At 39.7% G+C, this 17,856-nt stretch overlaps 1 protein-coding gene across 3 annotated transcripts in view; it reads left to right on the forward strand.

Moving 5' to 3' along the window:
* The window catches only part of ascc3 (activating signal cointegrator 1 complex subunit 3), a 96,002-nt gene that overhangs the window by 75,883 nt on the left and 2,263 nt on the right, over nucleotides 1-17,856 (forward strand). For all 3 annotated transcript variants that reach the window (XM_044034208.1, XM_044034211.1, XM_044034210.1), the window contains exons 30-40: nucleotides 221-363; nucleotides 2,164-2,301; nucleotides 2,669-2,789; nucleotides 2,995-3,127; nucleotides 3,717-3,842; nucleotides 6,955-7,066; nucleotides 7,158-7,292; nucleotides 12,210-12,434; nucleotides 14,122-14,273; nucleotides 15,193-15,337; nucleotides 17,404-17,610. In XM_044034208.1, the coding sequence (XP_043890143.1) occupies nucleotides 221-363; nucleotides 2,164-2,301; nucleotides 2,669-2,789; nucleotides 2,995-3,127; nucleotides 3,717-3,842; nucleotides 6,955-7,066; nucleotides 7,158-7,292; nucleotides 12,210-12,434; nucleotides 14,122-14,273; nucleotides 15,193-15,337; nucleotides 17,404-17,610 (1,637 nt within the window). The remainder of the gene's footprint in view (nucleotides 1-220; nucleotides 364-2,163; nucleotides 2,302-2,668; nucleotides 2,790-2,994; nucleotides 3,128-3,716; nucleotides 3,843-6,954; nucleotides 7,067-7,157; nucleotides 7,293-12,209; nucleotides 12,435-14,121; nucleotides 14,274-15,192; nucleotides 15,338-17,403; nucleotides 17,611-17,856) is intronic.

Below are 17,856 nucleotides of genomic sequence, written 5' to 3' on the forward strand. Positions count from 1 at the left end.
TTATTTATTGCCGACTTCTTATGGCAGGGATAGCATTTAGATTAAAAACATGTGCACCCATCAACCTTGGAAAATAAAGTTATTTATTGTTAAACAACACTGAAAGCACTATGTTTGCATTTATAGAGGGTAAGTCTATACTAAATCATGATTTATGTCAATTAGCCACATTTATTGGTTAAATAAATAGCGTTGACATATTTTTAACTTTTATTTTCAGCAATACGCAGCCATTCTCCTGCCAAGCCAGTGCTGATATTTGTCTCATCGCGCCGGCAAACTCGACTGACTGCCCTGGACCTTATTGCCTACCTGGCCACAGAGGACAACCCTAAACAGTGGCTGCACCAGGACGAGAGAGAGGTATGCTCAAGTTGAGTCTTGACAGCAAGTGTAAGAAGATCAGCAACAGCGTACGCATTCACATTCGTAAAATGAACACCTTTCTTTTGGCACCGTTCTGAGAATGAACTTAGCATGAGGAAAGGATGAAAGCATTTTTTTGGGAACATAGCTGTCTTAAGGGACTGTTTTTAAGACAAGTCAATATAAGATGGTTTTCCCCCCATACAAAATACTTTCCATTACATTCATGTAATAAAAATAAACAATGTGGTTATGCTTTACATAGTTAAAGCATTGCCACAGGGTTATAAATGCATTCATATTACAAATTATAGTCAAAATGAGTTCACTATTCATTGTACTCTGAAACCTTTAGTAAAAAAGGCAGCCACTGTTCAAGAATAAAATACTAAAAACATTGCTAAACTCATGTGGAAAATTAACTTCATCTTCTTGGCATTGATTTTAATCTTTACCTTCTCTGATTTGAGCTAATATATCAAATATGTGCCATCTTAAAACACAGGCCCCACTTTCTCTATGCAAGTGTGGAGCCTACAGCCGCTGTGTGTGTTCTGTTGATATATGCTGCAGCCTGCTGCTTCTCTGTGTTGGCCCCGTGTAGCAGCTCTGCCTCCTGCTGTTTGACTGACAGGCTTCTGGTGATTGCTGCTTAACTCTCATCAGGGGTCAACTCCTGCCCAGAATCCCCTCTCTGACCTGACAGCTCTTTCTTCCCTCTGCTGCTGCCTCAAGCACCCCAGCTCCTTCTCTCTGGGCGGGATTTTCACTCTTCCATTTTCTGACTACATCTTCATTTTAAATCGATCTGTTGGGACTTTTAAAGATACATTTTGCACAGTTTAATATATATGTGTGTATATGTGTGTATATATATATATATATATATATATATATATATATATATATATATATATATATATATATACAAAATTAAAATGTAAATTGAAATACAGATTTTATAATAATTGTGTGTATGTATGATAGTTTTACTGTTGCACAGGCACATGATAGTACAGTCTATGTGTTTCTTATATCACAGAGCCTTATATCACAGAGTTTATGTTGGCATGAAGACATTGCATCTTTTTATTACAAGATGTGCAGCTGAAGCCAGAGCAGAGACTTGCATATCATCTCCATATCTGTAACTGAGTAACTTTGCAGATGGAGCTGTTCCTGCGTCTTTGTGTCTATCTGTAGGTGTCTAATAAAAACAGCATGGTAAACAAACTGCTGTTGTATAATCACATGGCATTCAGAACAATGTTATTAATCAAATAGCAGTGGTTTAAATTAAATTTCTGACTTATATTCACTTTTTTGGCCAAACTTAGCACACTCCTTATGATGATGTGTCCTCTTAACTTGAGGACACTTAATTCTCCCAGCCAATATATAATCCAATTATTTTTTTCACACTGTGTGGATTAAACAAAACATGTGAATTTGTATGTTTGAAGTTGATGGTAGTTGGATTCTGGCAGCTTTTGGCCAATGCTGGGCTCAAGTTGGACTTTTTGAATGAATGTCTGTCAAACTTTTGGCAATAGAGCGAATAATTTTTTTCCCCTCAAAATGAAGAATTTCTTTAAGTAGCATCACATTTTCAGTTGTGTTTCATCTCAGTTCATATTTCTTAATGGAAGTGGAAGTGGAACGAGGAGCTATTTTACAGGTTTACTGCATCATGGATTGGGAGGTCCACCTCCAGGATGTGTAGTATGTGATGACTCTCTATCGACTGGTTGCGACTGGATTTGTGTCTGATGTTGATGTACTCTGATTGGTCTGTAGATTGAGGCCATTATCGCCACAGTTAGAGATTCCAACCTGAAGTTAACGCTGGCCTTCGGGATTGGCATGCATCACGCAGGTCTACATGAAAGAGACCGGAAAACTGTGGAGGAGCTGTTCGTCAACTGCAAGATCCAGGTACATCTTCACCCTGAACAGCTCCCCTGCACTGAACACCTGCCTTTCACAACATAGGTCACCCTGGTTATCAGAGGAGTTCATACATACAAGAGTGAAGTCCTGCAGATCCAGAAAACACATTACAATTTATTTTTGCTGGACAGAAAACAGCAAACAATTGAGAAGAATGTACCATTGGTTCACAATGTATATTCTAATTCTACCCATATTCCCATTAACACTCCAATGACGCATATGCAATTTTAATTGTATAATAGTTACATTCTGTATCATTTTCACACCTTGTAAATTTGTCATTTATTAAAAGTGGGTTGAATTTCCTCAACTTATTATTAGTGTAGTCAGCTCTCCTCTCTTTTCCCAGGTTTTGATTGCAACCAGTACTCTGGCCTGGGGAGTGAACTTCCCCGCTCACCTGGTGGTCGTGAAGGGAACTGAATACTTTGATGGTAAAACCAGACGCTACGTGGATTACCCCATTACAGGTACACAGTTTGGTCTTTTAAGTAATACTTTGTTTCAATTGTCCGTAACAGTCGACACATACATGTATAATAAATGTCCCTTTGAATAAAGTTGTATTTTTTGTAGACCAAAACAGAACTAACACAGGTTTTTACATTGCTGGTTTAGTTGCAAATTGAGCTGTAGAATAAACATGGTGACAGTGACAGTCTTTTGTCTGTGTAGATGTTCTGCAGATGATGGGGCGAGCGGGTCGACCTCAGTTTGACGACCAAGGCAAAGCAGTCATTCTCGTGCATGACATCAAGAAGGATTTCTACAAGAAGTTCCTCTATGAGCCGTTCCCTGTTGAATCCAGGTAAGTGTCACGTGTGGATTTTCTGGGTCAATTATGTCAAAGCCCAGCGGCCTTTTATAGAACACTGACGGATGTTATAGTATTCTTATCTAATTAGTGTAATAAGAATACTAGCTGTACATCACAACTATCTCAATGTACTGCTGTGGCTCTCAGGCATGTGTGTGTGTCCACACTGTAGCATTGTGAGAAGTAATGATTTAACTTTTTTTGTTTTGTTTTTTTATTTCTTCTTAGTGTTATGCCCAGATGGCCACTAAGGCCATATTTATACCTTGTCTGGCATCAGTTACTTCATATTTTAATAGTCTGTTAGTTTGAGTGAGCGAGGCCAAGGATAGATTCAGATTCCCAATAAGTCTGCTATTGTTTCAAATTGTTTGAATTGGACATATACATGCATACCATTTTTACCATATTCAAGTAAGAGAGACCATACTAATGGCTAATCACAAATTCCACCTATTCTACGTCTGTCTTTTGCACAGCTTAACAGCACTGTTCTGAGATGTAAGAATCAGAGTCCAGATCAGAACCAGTCTATTATAAATAAGATTTTGTGTGTAAATGTGTCTCTGTTTATCCTCAGCCTCCTCAGTGTGCTGTCAGACCATCTGAATGCTGAGATTGCAGCAGGAACCATCTCATCTAAGCAGGATGCAATGGACTACATCACCTGGACGTACTTCTTTAGACGGCTGGTGATGAACCCCAGGTTAGGAAACACACCCTCATTCACACCACATATCACTACTAATGGCAGCACTTCATGGAAGCACAAAGTTGCACGCGCACATTCCCGGCCTGCGCTCACAGAACTGCTCCGAGGAGGGTTTGTGTTCCAGAGTCAAACATCTGCTGTGTAGACACAGACCATTCTAGAACATTCCAGCCTGTTGGTATTTGCACGGCTGTCAGCCCACATTTACCTGTCAGGCCCTTGACTCAGGCTGGATTGTGGGATTATACCGATGCAGGTATGTGAACCCAGATATTGATCATTTGGTTTCAAGCTGGGCCAATTTTCAGCAGAACGACAACAAAGATTTAGTGTTCGTCTCGCACTGTACTGGTGGGAAGTCTTCAATGTTATTTATGGCTGTGTTATGGCTGGCACAGACCATACTTACAGAATGCCCTGTTTGAAACGTCATTCCTTTGAAAAGTAAGTAAGACACTGCTATAAGTTTAAATGGATAAAAAGCCTCAAAAGTAGCACTACTAGTTTCTCTCTTCAATATTGATATTTGCCTATTATATTGGATATTGGGAATAGATTATCTAGCAATACCTAATTCAAGTATTTCATTTACAAAACAAGCCAAGTTATTACTTGTTAATTATTACTTGAGTTAATGAATGCTGATTATGTAGAGATTAACATTTTCTCTGAGTCTGACAGAGCAGCTGCCTTTGTCTGCACAGGCCTTGTCTAAGTTGTCATTGAAAATCCTTAATAGTTAATTACTTAAGTAAATTTTTTTAACATAAATAGGATTGGGTTTTGAAAGCCCATTCTGGTTCCCAGATGGATTTTTTTGTTATCAATCATTTGATCTTGGCGTTTTTTTATTGGCAAAGACAGATGCCGGGGGGAAAAAATGAAGCTGCTGTTTGTCAAAATGACAAACATCATAACGTTCATTGCAACAACACATGTGCTCTTTTGTGATGGAAAAGGACGTCTTTAACGCGAGAGTGCGAATGTGTCTTTCACAGCAAAGTAGAAATTAGGAATTTTCTCATGAGACGTTACTGAGCTAGCTTCATTTTCATGTGAATTTCCTGTTTGGATCAAATCTTTGCGTTTTCGTTATTTTGTAACTCGCTCGCTAAACTTAATGGGTCTTTAATCGCAATTCAGATTTGGTTTAGGGATTGGGAAACAAACAAATTAAAAGAGATGAATATGCACAGATGCAAAAGTATTTGCTACAGGCAGGGTTGCTCTTTTCACTGCATTCCTTGCACTTAATCAAGAGTTTTTGGTTCCATTCTTTGATCAACCGATATATATCAGCCCATGGAATGATATCAGATATAAACTACTCCCCTTAATGTTCTGATTCCCTAACACTGCGTCTCCCTGCAAGCATGTGTTTATGTATGTACAGCTAATCTATCACTACTACTCCCAGGCTTTTGATCCCCACATCACACACACACAAAGACACAAAGGTGCACACAAACACGCCCCGGCTCCCATGGGTGTCATAAAAATCTGCAGACGGACTCCCTCCACCATCAGGGGCCTAATGGTGATGATGCTAATGGCCATAACTTAATCAGGATAGGCGTTGCCACCAGTAAAGACCTGTGAAATGTGTTCGGTAATAAAAGCATTCAGTGCTGAGAATCATGGGCTGTTAACATGTGGAGCTAAGGGAATTCAAGAAATACTTAACATTAAATGCACAATAAATATGGCCGTCACCTGCTGCTCTGAGCCCATCAGTGTGGCTGCGATTTCTCCTCCCTGCTGCTCACTGCACAAGCAATGATTCTGTATGACAAATGTGAATACATTTGTGTTAATAATACGAGGGCTTGGCTATTTTTCACAGGGCTCTGGTTAGCATGCATTATGCAGATAGCTAAACAAAATGACGTCTATCTCATATTCATCCTCCGTGTGTTCACTCGTTTATTTGGGCGTCATTGTTACTGATTTCAAAAGCTGCATTTCCAGGAACAGGAACTAGGAATTCCTCATAGGAATTCAAATATGAGAACCAGTATTTTACATTGCTTACGTTAAATTCACAAATTACATCCCTTTTCGGATTTTGAGCATCTGTTTCTACCGGCATTAATGAATGTGTGCCTGGTTTCTTTCGCTGTTTTGTTTGACGTGTACACATCATGTACACATATTGGCATTATAAGCTAATGAAGATTGCCTACATGTCTGCAGAGTCTCATATGGTAACTCTTAGCAGAGCTGAGCATGGAACCCATTTTGGCCATTGGTTGTCTTATTGCAGGTAATAATGGTCTAACCTGGGAGTCATTTGCTGGCAAGGGCCGTGCCATTTTCTTTACAGTTATTACTTTCCTTCTGTAGTAAATCAGTGTTTCTAACCTATGGTATGTGTAGATGAAGCAGTGCCAAAACATTATATACTTTTATATACATATAGGAACATGGAAAAATCAGCTTGATGAACATTTGTAGGTAGTGTGCAACCTGCAGGTCGGTAAGCAGTCAGTATAATCTGTAATCTCACTGGGGAAACTTTGGTGGTTATTTCTTTCAAGTATGATTGTTATATTCATCATGAAACTGTTCATCGTCTTCATTTCTGTTCAACTGAATAGTATCAAACTTGAGATTGAGATTCCTGATCAGTTATCACCAACACAGTCTGGTTCTTCAAAGTAGTGATGGAACTCTGAACTGGTCATAGCAGAGAAGTGGCAAAGCGAAGCACATTCGATATCCTGTCAAAACAGTTGGCAATAGAAACTTAATGATAGTAATAAACACATTTTGAGTCATAAACTAGGGTTTGGTTCAGGTGTTTAGTTGCAGGTGTATGTGGACGTGCAGTGGGTGAGCTCTCAGTCAGGCCCACTTCCCTTACACTTTTCCCAAGATAATACTTTTGACTCCACAAAATATGAAACTTATGGCCTCAAAAACCAATTGGTGGCGTCATGGTGATTTGCCACTAATGCCGGACAGGAGATAAAAGCACTCCTAAATCATGTAGCACAACAGATGTTAAACTGAGTTACAGTAAGGTTAACTAAAGACAAACTCCTGTATTCTGACATAAAGTGGTTTATTTATTTTAAATCATACTCTGTTTGTTGTGGTGTTACAGTTATTACAGCCTTGAGGACATAAGCCACGAGTCCATGAACAAATTCCTCTCCAACCTGGTGGAGAGGAGCCTGCGGGACCTGGAGTGTTCTTACTGCATTGAGATTAAAGAGGTGTGTGGTGCATTTTACATTTCATTGTAGTCTGTAAAATGACAGATTGTTTTTAGCATGACTGAATTCTTTGTTTCTACTAATACACCAGGACGATCGGACCATTGAGCCGCTGACCTATGGTCGCATTTCCTCCTATTACTACCTGAGGCACCAGACCATCCGCATGTTTAAAGAGCGGCTGAAGGCTGAGCTGTCCGTAGAAGAGCTGCTCTCCATTCTGACGGTGAGTTCTGCACTGTGAACGTACAGCTACTGTTGTTCTGCGACCACTTACTACATCCATGTCATCAACAGCAAGGCTTTTATGATGCATCTATCCTTCACTGATACTTGTGATTTGATTCATACAGATCTTCAAAGAATTTGTACCTGTTTGTGTTAAGGACTGTGGGTTGAGATGCAGCAGTATGTCATAGTTTGGGATAATTAGTCAAGCTCACGTATAAAGTTAGTCACTGTGACTCATGTGCAAATTTAGATCCAGACGTACAACCAAAGCCAGACCTGTGTTGTCATATCAGATCAGTGATATAAATGATAAGAATGACCCGTTCCTGTTGGGAGGGTTTGTTTATTTTGATCAAAATTTATGGGTAAATCCTTCATCCAAATTCAGTTATTTCATATTTGGAACGCCACTCAGTGTGCCATTGCTTCGTGTATACAGTCGGTGCAAAATATCTTTTTTTATTGTTTTTTTGCAGTTTTTTTACTCGTGGTGTGAGACATCATTAAACTTTGTGGATACAGAGGTGCACATGTGCTAAGTGAGAGTCAAGCAATTAAACATATCTGCCTCTCACAAACAAACTTCCAATTAAATATCTGCAAAAAACACCAGTTACAAGTGTAAATTAAAAAATAAGATTACACTTATTTTTAGTGCAATACTCCAAATATTGATTGTGTTGGACATAAACAAGGATATTTTATTGTTGATTGTTTGGAACCACTTCACGCTTTGATGCTTTGGTAACATTTCATCTTTCTTTCTTTCTTTCTTACAACTCTGAAGAATTTGCTGAGCATATCTGATCAGTAGTAGAAAATCTGCCTGTTTTATCTTTTTTGTCACATGAAAATACAGGATACATGGAAACCCATGCTTTGCTCACTGCTATGAAATTAGCACCTTTGTCTGAGATTCATTATCTCTCCTTATTCTGGAGCTTTAGTTGGATCTGTCACCCTCTTCCTTTTTGTCTTATTGACCCTCGGCATCCCAGCAGCAAGGTCACCCTCATTCTGTGTCCTGATTGGTTGGGTCAACACGAGACATGGTAGTTTCACACGTCTTCACTTAGGGGGGTTGATGACATGCTCCTTTTCACCCCTGCTTCTAATGGGCATACATATATGTTTGTGGTGATTGTTGGTGCAATTCATCTTCTTTTAAGGACTGTTCACACCTGGCATTAACATGCGTCCTGGATGAGTCTCCTGTGACCACATATGATCGGATGTGGTGACTGACCACACCCTTAATTCAAATACAGATTAAAGTTGTTGCTCAAAATTATGTTTTTAACAAGTCTGATTGTGCAGATGTGTCCTCATTGTGTGTTTGTGTGACAGATTGAAAGGGGGAGGGGGAGAGAGGGAAAGTGTTAATCATTAGAAAAAAAATAAATGATATGGTGGTCATTGTTAATATTGTGCTAGTTACTGCGAGTAAATTTAAGTATCAGCACTAATTGCTGGTGATATGCACCTTCTTGTGAGTCTTCAATGAAGTTTGAATTGAAATGATCTGATTAGAGTAAAAAAAGGGTGAAACTACCACAGACAAAACCAGAGGACTGAATGTGTTTTTGCAGCTCAGAATTTTAAACGAATGCATCCTCAAACCACTGCCAAATGTGGTCTCTGTGCTCAGATCTCAGAACATATTCAGGATGTATTGGGACCATTCCGACCTGTTCTTCGTGCAATATGGCCACGATCAAGTCTCTGAGGACGGAGTGAGTGACTCAGTCCCTATGACTGAGTCTAAACATCAGGTTCTCATGAATTGAGTCATTTTTTTTGGTAAAACTGCAGTGGGTCTGCAGTTGTTTAAACTAAATAAATGCCACATGTCTTCATTGATCAGGGGTCATGGTGTGCGTGTTGATGCAAATCCAGAATCAAATGCAGAGCTAAAAATTGAACACGTCTTAAAGACAAGCTTCACTGTAAAAGTTCACAGTTGAGATCTGAAGGATGTGCCTGTGTCTCTGTACTTTCTCACACATGGTGTAGCCTTGTGGTTGTTAAAGTGGGAGAGAGAGGGAAGAATCCTCATAATACATTGTTAATTGTAGCAAGTCAGGTCACACCCCATTGGCTGAAAAGGATATTGTCTGAACAGGTCTAATGTCAATGGAAAGGAAACATTTATAATAATTGTTTTTTTTAGCTGATGCTTTTTTATTATTATGTGTTGTTGTTTTTTTTAAAACCAGTGGTTGAACCTGACTCCAGTAATGATGCTAACATATGGAGGGGGAATTGACTCTGAGATGGTTACCATTGCTCTCCTTTGCACACATGTCGTTGGAGGCAGACCGAGGCATGCCATGGTTGGCTGCTTCCCTCCCCAACAAGCTGTGATACAATAGGCCAGTCACCCCGCCGCCCCGTCCACTCCCCCTCTATTAGGTACAAAGCACTGGCATGCTCCTCCAGTTCCTCCTAATTGTTGCAGCGTGGCCACTAATGAGCAACACCCACGCCTCACTGCACCACCACCTCCCTCCCACTCCTCACACAAGTTTCTTTGTCAAACCGGGCAGTCAAACCTATTGTCATAAGCAGCGGCTTCAGAATATGTTAGCAATCTTTCCCCTTTTTGCACAATTTTTTGGTGTTGTACATCTGCTGTATGTAATCTCCACAGGGACGTTTGCCTCTGTTCTAATGTGCAGTGTTGTCCATATACAGTTGTGAAAATGATAAATGGTGTGTGTTTATGTAGACCATTACCATTCACCAGTTCACATGCTGCCAGCACAGCTGCCACGTGCTATTTGGTCTTCCGTGTCTTGCTCAGGGATACTTAAGCACTCAAGAGTAGAGGAGGAAATTGAACAACCAACCCGGTTTGATTCCGACTCTACCTCGACTAAGACGACAAAAAAAAACAACTTGTAGTTTGATTTACTTGAAGCTCTTACTTACTTCTAGCTCTTATTTGTACCCAAATGTTTAAATGCACTTTTGTAAGTCGCTTTGAATAAAAGCGTCTGCTAAATGACATGTAATGTAATGTAATATTGACCTTGTCTGCCTCCCAAAATCAGAAGGACGGCAATTCATTTCAGTCAATTTAGGTTTTCATTGGTAGATTTCAATCAAGTCATAGAATCATTGAAGCAAAACGATGCATCTGCCACAACACAAAGTTCCAGTTTTGATTTTTCTTGGGACCTAAAGTAAGAAAGTAACTAATAGCAGGCTAATTTAAAAAAAAAATAAAAAAATACAACCAGTATATTCCAAACTCCTCCCCTGTGTTCCAGTTAGTGACAGTTACACCAGCCAATCATTCCATGTGGTCAGAATGAATTAATTGGTCGTGTTTATTGAAATATTGCGAGGGTTTCCGACTTTTTTTCCCAGACAATTTTATTTATTCATGGCTACCAGGACATGAAGAAGACTTGATAAAAAAGTGTCTGAGATACATTCATTAGAATTCTTTCCTGCCCCGACTTTGACCCTCTGTGGTGGTTACACACTATTTTTCCAAAGAATGATAATCAGACTGAATTAACATTTAATTTAACTTAATGTTTTGGTGTTATTTGAAGAAAGGGTTGATCTTTTCCAAACGTCAACGCAGAATTCTGTACAGTTTCCTCAATTATCATTTTTGTGGCCATTTTTCCTGTCTCTGGTACACAAGGTTTTTGTGCCCATGAGGGCACTGCGTCTGATTTGCTGTTTTTTCAAAACATCTGACCTAATGAAAATGGTTGTTTATGTGACTGAGATTCCGGGCACTGGAAGCAGATTGTCTTTACAAACATCACTGGTGTAGTCACTTTCTGCTTTGCCTCCATATTAAGTATAGTGATTTAAATAGGTATGGTAGTGATGCACTGCTGACTCTGATGTGTGCAGCCCCTGCTTGCTTCATGATATGAGAACCAAGCAGAGACAACAACTGTCAGGAAACAAAAGTTAAAACTGATATTAGCTAATTAATAAAAGTCTCACCTGATAAAATCTATAGCTCTTAATGCATACAATCTATAAGAACATGCTCACGGCTTTATCTTGCTGTTAGATCCACTCGCTTTGCTTTGTAATCCACTCGCTTCAGAGAAAATGTATGATTTTAGGTTGTGGGAACAAGGTCCAAGAACAAATGGATATTATTTTGAAATCAACTAAAACCAGTTTAATCAGCTTTTCTGACATGAGCAGTAAAGCTATTTGTTTCAGCTGTATTTGCTTTCTCTTTCATTTCTCTTTGCAGGTCTATTGCTGCGTCAAAACTCCTTCTTCTCCATCTACCTCTTCTTTCTTTGTAAATGGTGCTATCATATAACGTCAGGCAGTGTAGAATTGTTGGCTGTGTCTGTGTAGAGATCTATACACCTTCTCTCCAGCACATCCATATGCAGACACAAAAGCACTGAAAGATAAATCATTCCGAGATGATTCTTTTTCTTACTTCATGCCCCGGCCCCCACCCAGCACACGTCCTTTCTTTTTTTCCAGGTCCTATCTTTTGAAACTGGCTTTGGTCAATGATGTATGGAGTCTTAACAGTCCAAGCCTTTGGGGGGAAGGCTGTGACAAATGCCTCCAGCACAGCCTGTAGACAGGCGTACATTAGCCATAGCTGAACTGGAGTGAATTAGAGAAAGGAGCCACACGTGTCTATGCATCACTCTGTATAGCAATTACAAACAAGACTGAACTTTTGGCCTCCAACTCAAGGAAGAGACTGATGGTCTATCATTATCATTGTACCCACATAGATTTTTTTTTTAACAATTTGAAGAATTTAAATATTCCCCGCACTTTTTAGGGATAGGGAAAGCTGTTTTTTCAAGCAGAGGAAAAATCAGATGAGCGGAGAGATGCAGCTGGTAGCATACAATTTCCTACAGTTTTACCTTTGTTTCACCTTTTTATCTCCGTTTCTCAGGATGCAGAGGAGTATGCCGAGTTACCCGTACGACACAATGAGGATCAGCTCAACAGCCAGTTGGCCCAGCAGCTACCAGTGCAGGTCAACCCCCACTCCTATGACAGTGCCCACACCAAGACCCACCTGCTGCTGCAGGCCCACTTCAGCCACGCCCAGCTACCATGCAGCGACTACAACACCGATACCAAGACAGTACTGGACAACGCCATCCGAATCTGTCAGGTAGGCTTACTATGCAGCTAATAAACAGTGTTCTCAAATAATAAAAACAGCTTTAAGCGTCCTGGAGCTCACTGAGTCATTAGATTTTTGCCATCATGAAATGTCCCTTTTTTATTCGGACCTCAAGCGCCAAAATAGTAGCTAAGTCATTAAACGATGGAAACATTATGTAAAATGGAAAAAGAGGAATATATTATGTAGATTTGAATTATGTGCAGCGCATGAAAAGAAAGCACATCTTGTGAGGCAGTGCAGCGTTGTAGATGAACAGACATCGGAAGGGGAATGTTAACAGTTATCATGTTATCAGTAGGTGATTTGTAGTTGTAGACTTACTGGTCCATCTCATAAATAATATGGTGGTAATGGGTGCTATGTGCAAAGCGTCATATTTCCGACCGTGTGGCTCTACCGCTCGCTGTTCAAATATGAAAGTGGCAAGATGGTCGGCCTTTGAAAACAGACAATTCAGTGCCAGTCACAGTCAAGAATACTGACTTCATCAATCAAAACATTTCCATGCATATTGTTCTGTTGATCTACAGTGTGAGCTGCTGAACGGTGTTTACTTATTTTCTTTACCGTTTGAAGTTAGGACCATGTCTGTATGTCTGTAAACCATTGTCCACAGCTCCGAGTGTGTGTGTGTGTTTGTGTGTGTGTGTGTGTGTGTGTGTGTGTGCGTACATGTGCTTGTGATTTTCCATGCTGTATATCTGGCAGCGATATTGCATGGCTCATGAATGTGGTTACTTCACTGGTGTCCTCCTGCTACCATTTACTGAAATGGTTCTGCTCTTTAGTTTTCTTTATGCTTGTTTTTATTGGAAGAATGTATACTTTTATTGGTACTTACAGTGGACATAAAGTGAACACAACCCGTGACTTTTGCTGTCCCCTGACACCATTTTAGCTGACATGACAATCAGTCCTCACGGTCTGCCCATTTCCACCTTTTTAAATGGACACTTTTAACTGGGCAATGATTTATGAGATTCATGAAAAATAAATCTTTTTATAATATATGAGTGCTGTTTACAAATTATATGGAAATATTTGCTATATAACATACTGTATATTGATGGGCTTTTTGCACAGTTGGTCAATAATAGGTTTTAACAATCTGAATAATGATGGCTGAATTCCATTAAGTCTCTTCAATTTTAGGGTGCATGCTGGTTCACTGTCACAATGTCCCGAGTTGCATAAACTAATGAAAGCATCATTAAAATGATCAATAACACCTCTGCTTTTCCTGCTCCTTGCATGGTAGCCATTTTGACATTTTCTTGCAGGAACATGTAAAAATGGCCTATAGCTCTTCAAGATAGCTGAATTACTGAATGTGTAATGTAAATGTTGGATTAGCACCAAAGTAATCCTGGCTGTTACTGCATGAACCTAAAATTGCCAAACCAAAAGTTGCTCCTTTAAATCCACTTGAACAGTCTGCCAGAACGGTTTCCATTAACCTGCACTCCCCTGTGTACAATGGTCAGGATTTGCTATTATCCTCGAGTATGGACTCAGGAGTCTTCGGTTTTACCCTTATTGTTTTAGAAAACTTGGCAGATGGATTTAATGTTTGAAAGTCCAAAACACCCGTGGGACAATGTAGGTGGAGATGAGATAAACTGCCCAATTATTGTGTCTTGAATTCTATCCTTTCTACTGTTTCTTTCCTCAGGCAATGTTGGATGTCGCTGCAAACGAAGGCTGGGCCGTTACAGCCATCAGTATCTGCAACTTGATACAGATGATCGTCCAGGGCCGTTGGCTCCATGACTCCTCGTTACTGACACTGCCTCATGTGGAACAACAAGACCTTTATCTGTTCAGGTACAAAACATCTCTACACCACAGGTGTAATGCAGCTGTAATGCCCATATAGTCACAATAGCTCGCTGTAGTAGATGACTAATCTGCCCTGTTATTGTCCTCGGTTTACAAGTAATTATCAAACACTGCATCTCGTCATGCATCATTAAAATCTGGACAGCCTCTTCATACAATTTAAAAGTCGCTGTGTGTTAAACTTTCTAGCTTTAAAGCTACTTTAATGGCAAATGGGAATCTAATTTGTATGCACCCTTTCTAGCTGGCGTGTCACTCTGATTAACAGTTTCTAATTGTTCCCACATATAGATGTAGAACTCGGTAAACATCATTAGTTGCATTTTGAAAACATCCCACACATGCAAAACGACACATATAAGGTGAGGTCATGTGTTCACAGCAAACTGGACTATTCTTTCCATGCACACAGCAAAAGATTTCCAGAGCTTTGCACATCAACGGCGACTCACAAAAAACACAATATTGTGAGTAATTCAGAGGTGAATTTTGTGTGACACGATTAGGATACAGCCCAGAAAAATGAAGTCATTAATTATGTAGTCACCATCTCGCAATGATGAGCTGGTGTGAATTATACTTAATAAAAATAAAAGAAGATAGTACAGTAGATGCAAACCACTGCACTGCTTCTGTGAGACAGTTTGAAGATTTGAGGAGATACTCATTATATTCATTCATCTGAAATAAACTGACCTTGGTCTGAGTAAAAGCCACATCATCACTCAGGGAAATTGTCCATCACTGACGTGAAAGCTCGCACTGACTTGAACAATAACATGCTCATAAATTGCACACAAAAAATGCATCTTAAAGGCCTTTACCATGGAATAATTTTGTCCAAATTGTGTGTTGCCTCATGACCAAGAATGTCCTTTCTATCTTCTCCAATGACACTCAATAGGAAATGGGCAAAGGATAAGAGGAATGTAGGAGGCTACAACGGACCCATTGAAGGACTTCCTGAACTGATTGCCGTCTGCAACGGAAAAGAAAGTATTTTTGGTGGTATTGTCAGCCAAGAGTTTCATTCACATCAGATTTCTCAGGTAAGATTACAAATATTGCCTTAGAAAGTGTCCTTAGAAATGAATTATGTCTTTGATGTGAAGTTTTGGTTATCCAATCACAAATGGACAGTCTGATTCCGGCAGTTTGAGTTGCTGACTGTTGTATCTGATCAATAAAGTTACATTATGCAAGAGCAGCCATCCGGGGCACAGAGAGGGTATGAAAAATGACCTTATTTTAAGGTAAAAACAGGCATAATAGTTGCTTCAATGTACAACTACAGACACCTGTAACAGTAAGTGAATTGATTGATCACTGATGCTGGTGGAAACAAGGTTTGGATGAGTCTATGAAATCTCAAATAAACTAAAAAAGAGACATTCAAGGATTTAGAAAGCAAACATAAATGGATGTCATTAAAAACTTCTTTTGTTATTTAAAGCTTGACAAAATCCTTTTGTCAAAATACTTATTTGTTCTATATTCTTTTACTGCTGTAAATAGTAAATAGTTTAGTATATAAATAGTGGTACAACACTTAATCCAATCAGGAGCCAGAACTCACAGAAGAGGTTGTCCTCTCTTCTCATGAGGTTAGGTTGTCAGTGAACAAATACCCGCCCCCCACCAAACACGATCATTAGGTTGTAAATGAAGTTAAAAGCCTATATAGATTTATTACGGGGGGCAACAAACCTCTTCGGCATGTGGTTTGCCTTTCACCCTGGAGTCCTTCACTGCTATGATTTCTCCATCATATACACTGTGATGTACAGCTATTGTTTTGCTGCTTTGCAGCTGGTAAACAATAGAATTGCATTTTGTCATCATCAAAAACAGACACAAGGCATGTGTTTGGAGTGCGGAAGTTCGATGTGATCGCTTGGGAATTTGAACATAAACAAATAATCCTCAGGATGGACCTATTCCAACACCTGCTTTATGCATATCACACACATTACACATCACACACACAATTAGAGCTCCATTGATAGGGTTTACAGCACCAATTTAAGTGCTAATTGCAGCAGTAATGAGAGTGTCCGGGCACTTCAGCAGGCCCCGTGGCCTCACCCAATCAGTGTCCCTGCTTTCCTTCTTCCCCACCTTTACTCCCCCACTGCCCCCGCCCCCCCCACAGTATGGCAGGCTGTCTAATTAAATAATTAGATGTGCAGCGGTGCTCCTGTCTGATTTGCTCTAGGAGAGTAATCCTCATATAAATAGCCTCTGCAGGGTGAATCTGAGAGGTTCCCATCTTCCCGGCCTTTAGCGCACTGCAGTGCACACACACACGCGCACACATCCTCTTCCACTCACTTTATTCTCTCTGTGCCTTTATCTTTGTCTCTTTGCGTTGGGGCTTTATGGGTTGAGTCAACTGTCTCTCAGATTCTGGATTTAAACACATAAGGGGAACCTAAGACCAAAGAATTGTCTCTTAGAATTAATTAAGAATTTATCAAACAGGAGACTCCCTTTACTCTGGCTGATGGATTTGTCTATTTTTAACAACCTGCCCTCTTAAAACTGTCATTTATATTTCCTGACCTTCTTTCCTGAGCACCTCTTTATTGACACATTATTATATTATTATTGTATGGATATAGGGGTTGGATTTGTGATATACTTTCTTTAGGTCACTTAAAAAACGACAAGTTGATTCCAACATGTACAGTAATGTGCAAAAGTCATAGGTCACCAGTCGATTTGTTCTTTAAGCGATGACTTAATGACCATACAATATAGTTATTTCTCAATCACTTTATTGGACCCCATCCAGAAGATGTGGGAAAGTTGAAAGTTTTGAATTTCAAAATAACAAACAGCATCTACAGGTTAAAGTCACTGTCAAGTATGTATGTACCTGCTGTGAATAAGGTGTATTACACCAGTTTTATTCAAAACATTAATTACATACACATGTTGTTTGAGTTAAACTCATTGTCAGTTTGCTAATATACAAGAACATCTTTCATTCCATTTCTAATGCCAATGATCACAATTTGACAGACATACAAACAACAAAGCTGGTGCTTTCACAGTTCTGGTTGTATTATATTAATTCTTATTACCCATTTACTGTTCTCTCCCATCATGTCAGATATGGTCCTTCCTGAGTCATCTCCCAGTGCTGGAGGTCAAGATGAGTGTGAAGGGCTGGTGGGAGGAGAGCCAGGAGCAAACAGAGCGTCCTCTACCTGCAGCAAGAGGAAACCTGAGAGACGACAGCAGCTGGCTGCCTGTCCACGCTGACCAGGAGTATGTTCTGCAGGTGTCACTGAGACGCATCAATCTGGGCCAACAGAGGGTCAGTATGCCCCCATACTGTCTTTTCAAGACAATACGTGATGCTACAGTGACCAAACATTTTAGATCTTATCGTCTCAGGAGTTGGTGGAGACCAAAGAGAGTGAACATATGACTGAAATATGACATTAGGTTTTTATTTTTATACATTTATACAATCAGTTGTTATGCTCACAACAGCAAATTAACATAAAACTCAAACTTAGGTTAGCTAGTTTAAGGCTGCCAGCCTGTATTTGCTTTTTGT

Source organism: Solea senegalensis, linkage group LG9 (assembly GCF_019176455.1).
Source record: "Solea senegalensis isolate Sse05_10M linkage group LG9, IFAPA_SoseM_1, whole genome shotgun sequence".
Taxonomy (NCBI): domain Eukaryota; kingdom Metazoa; phylum Chordata; class Actinopteri; order Pleuronectiformes; family Soleidae; genus Solea; species Solea senegalensis.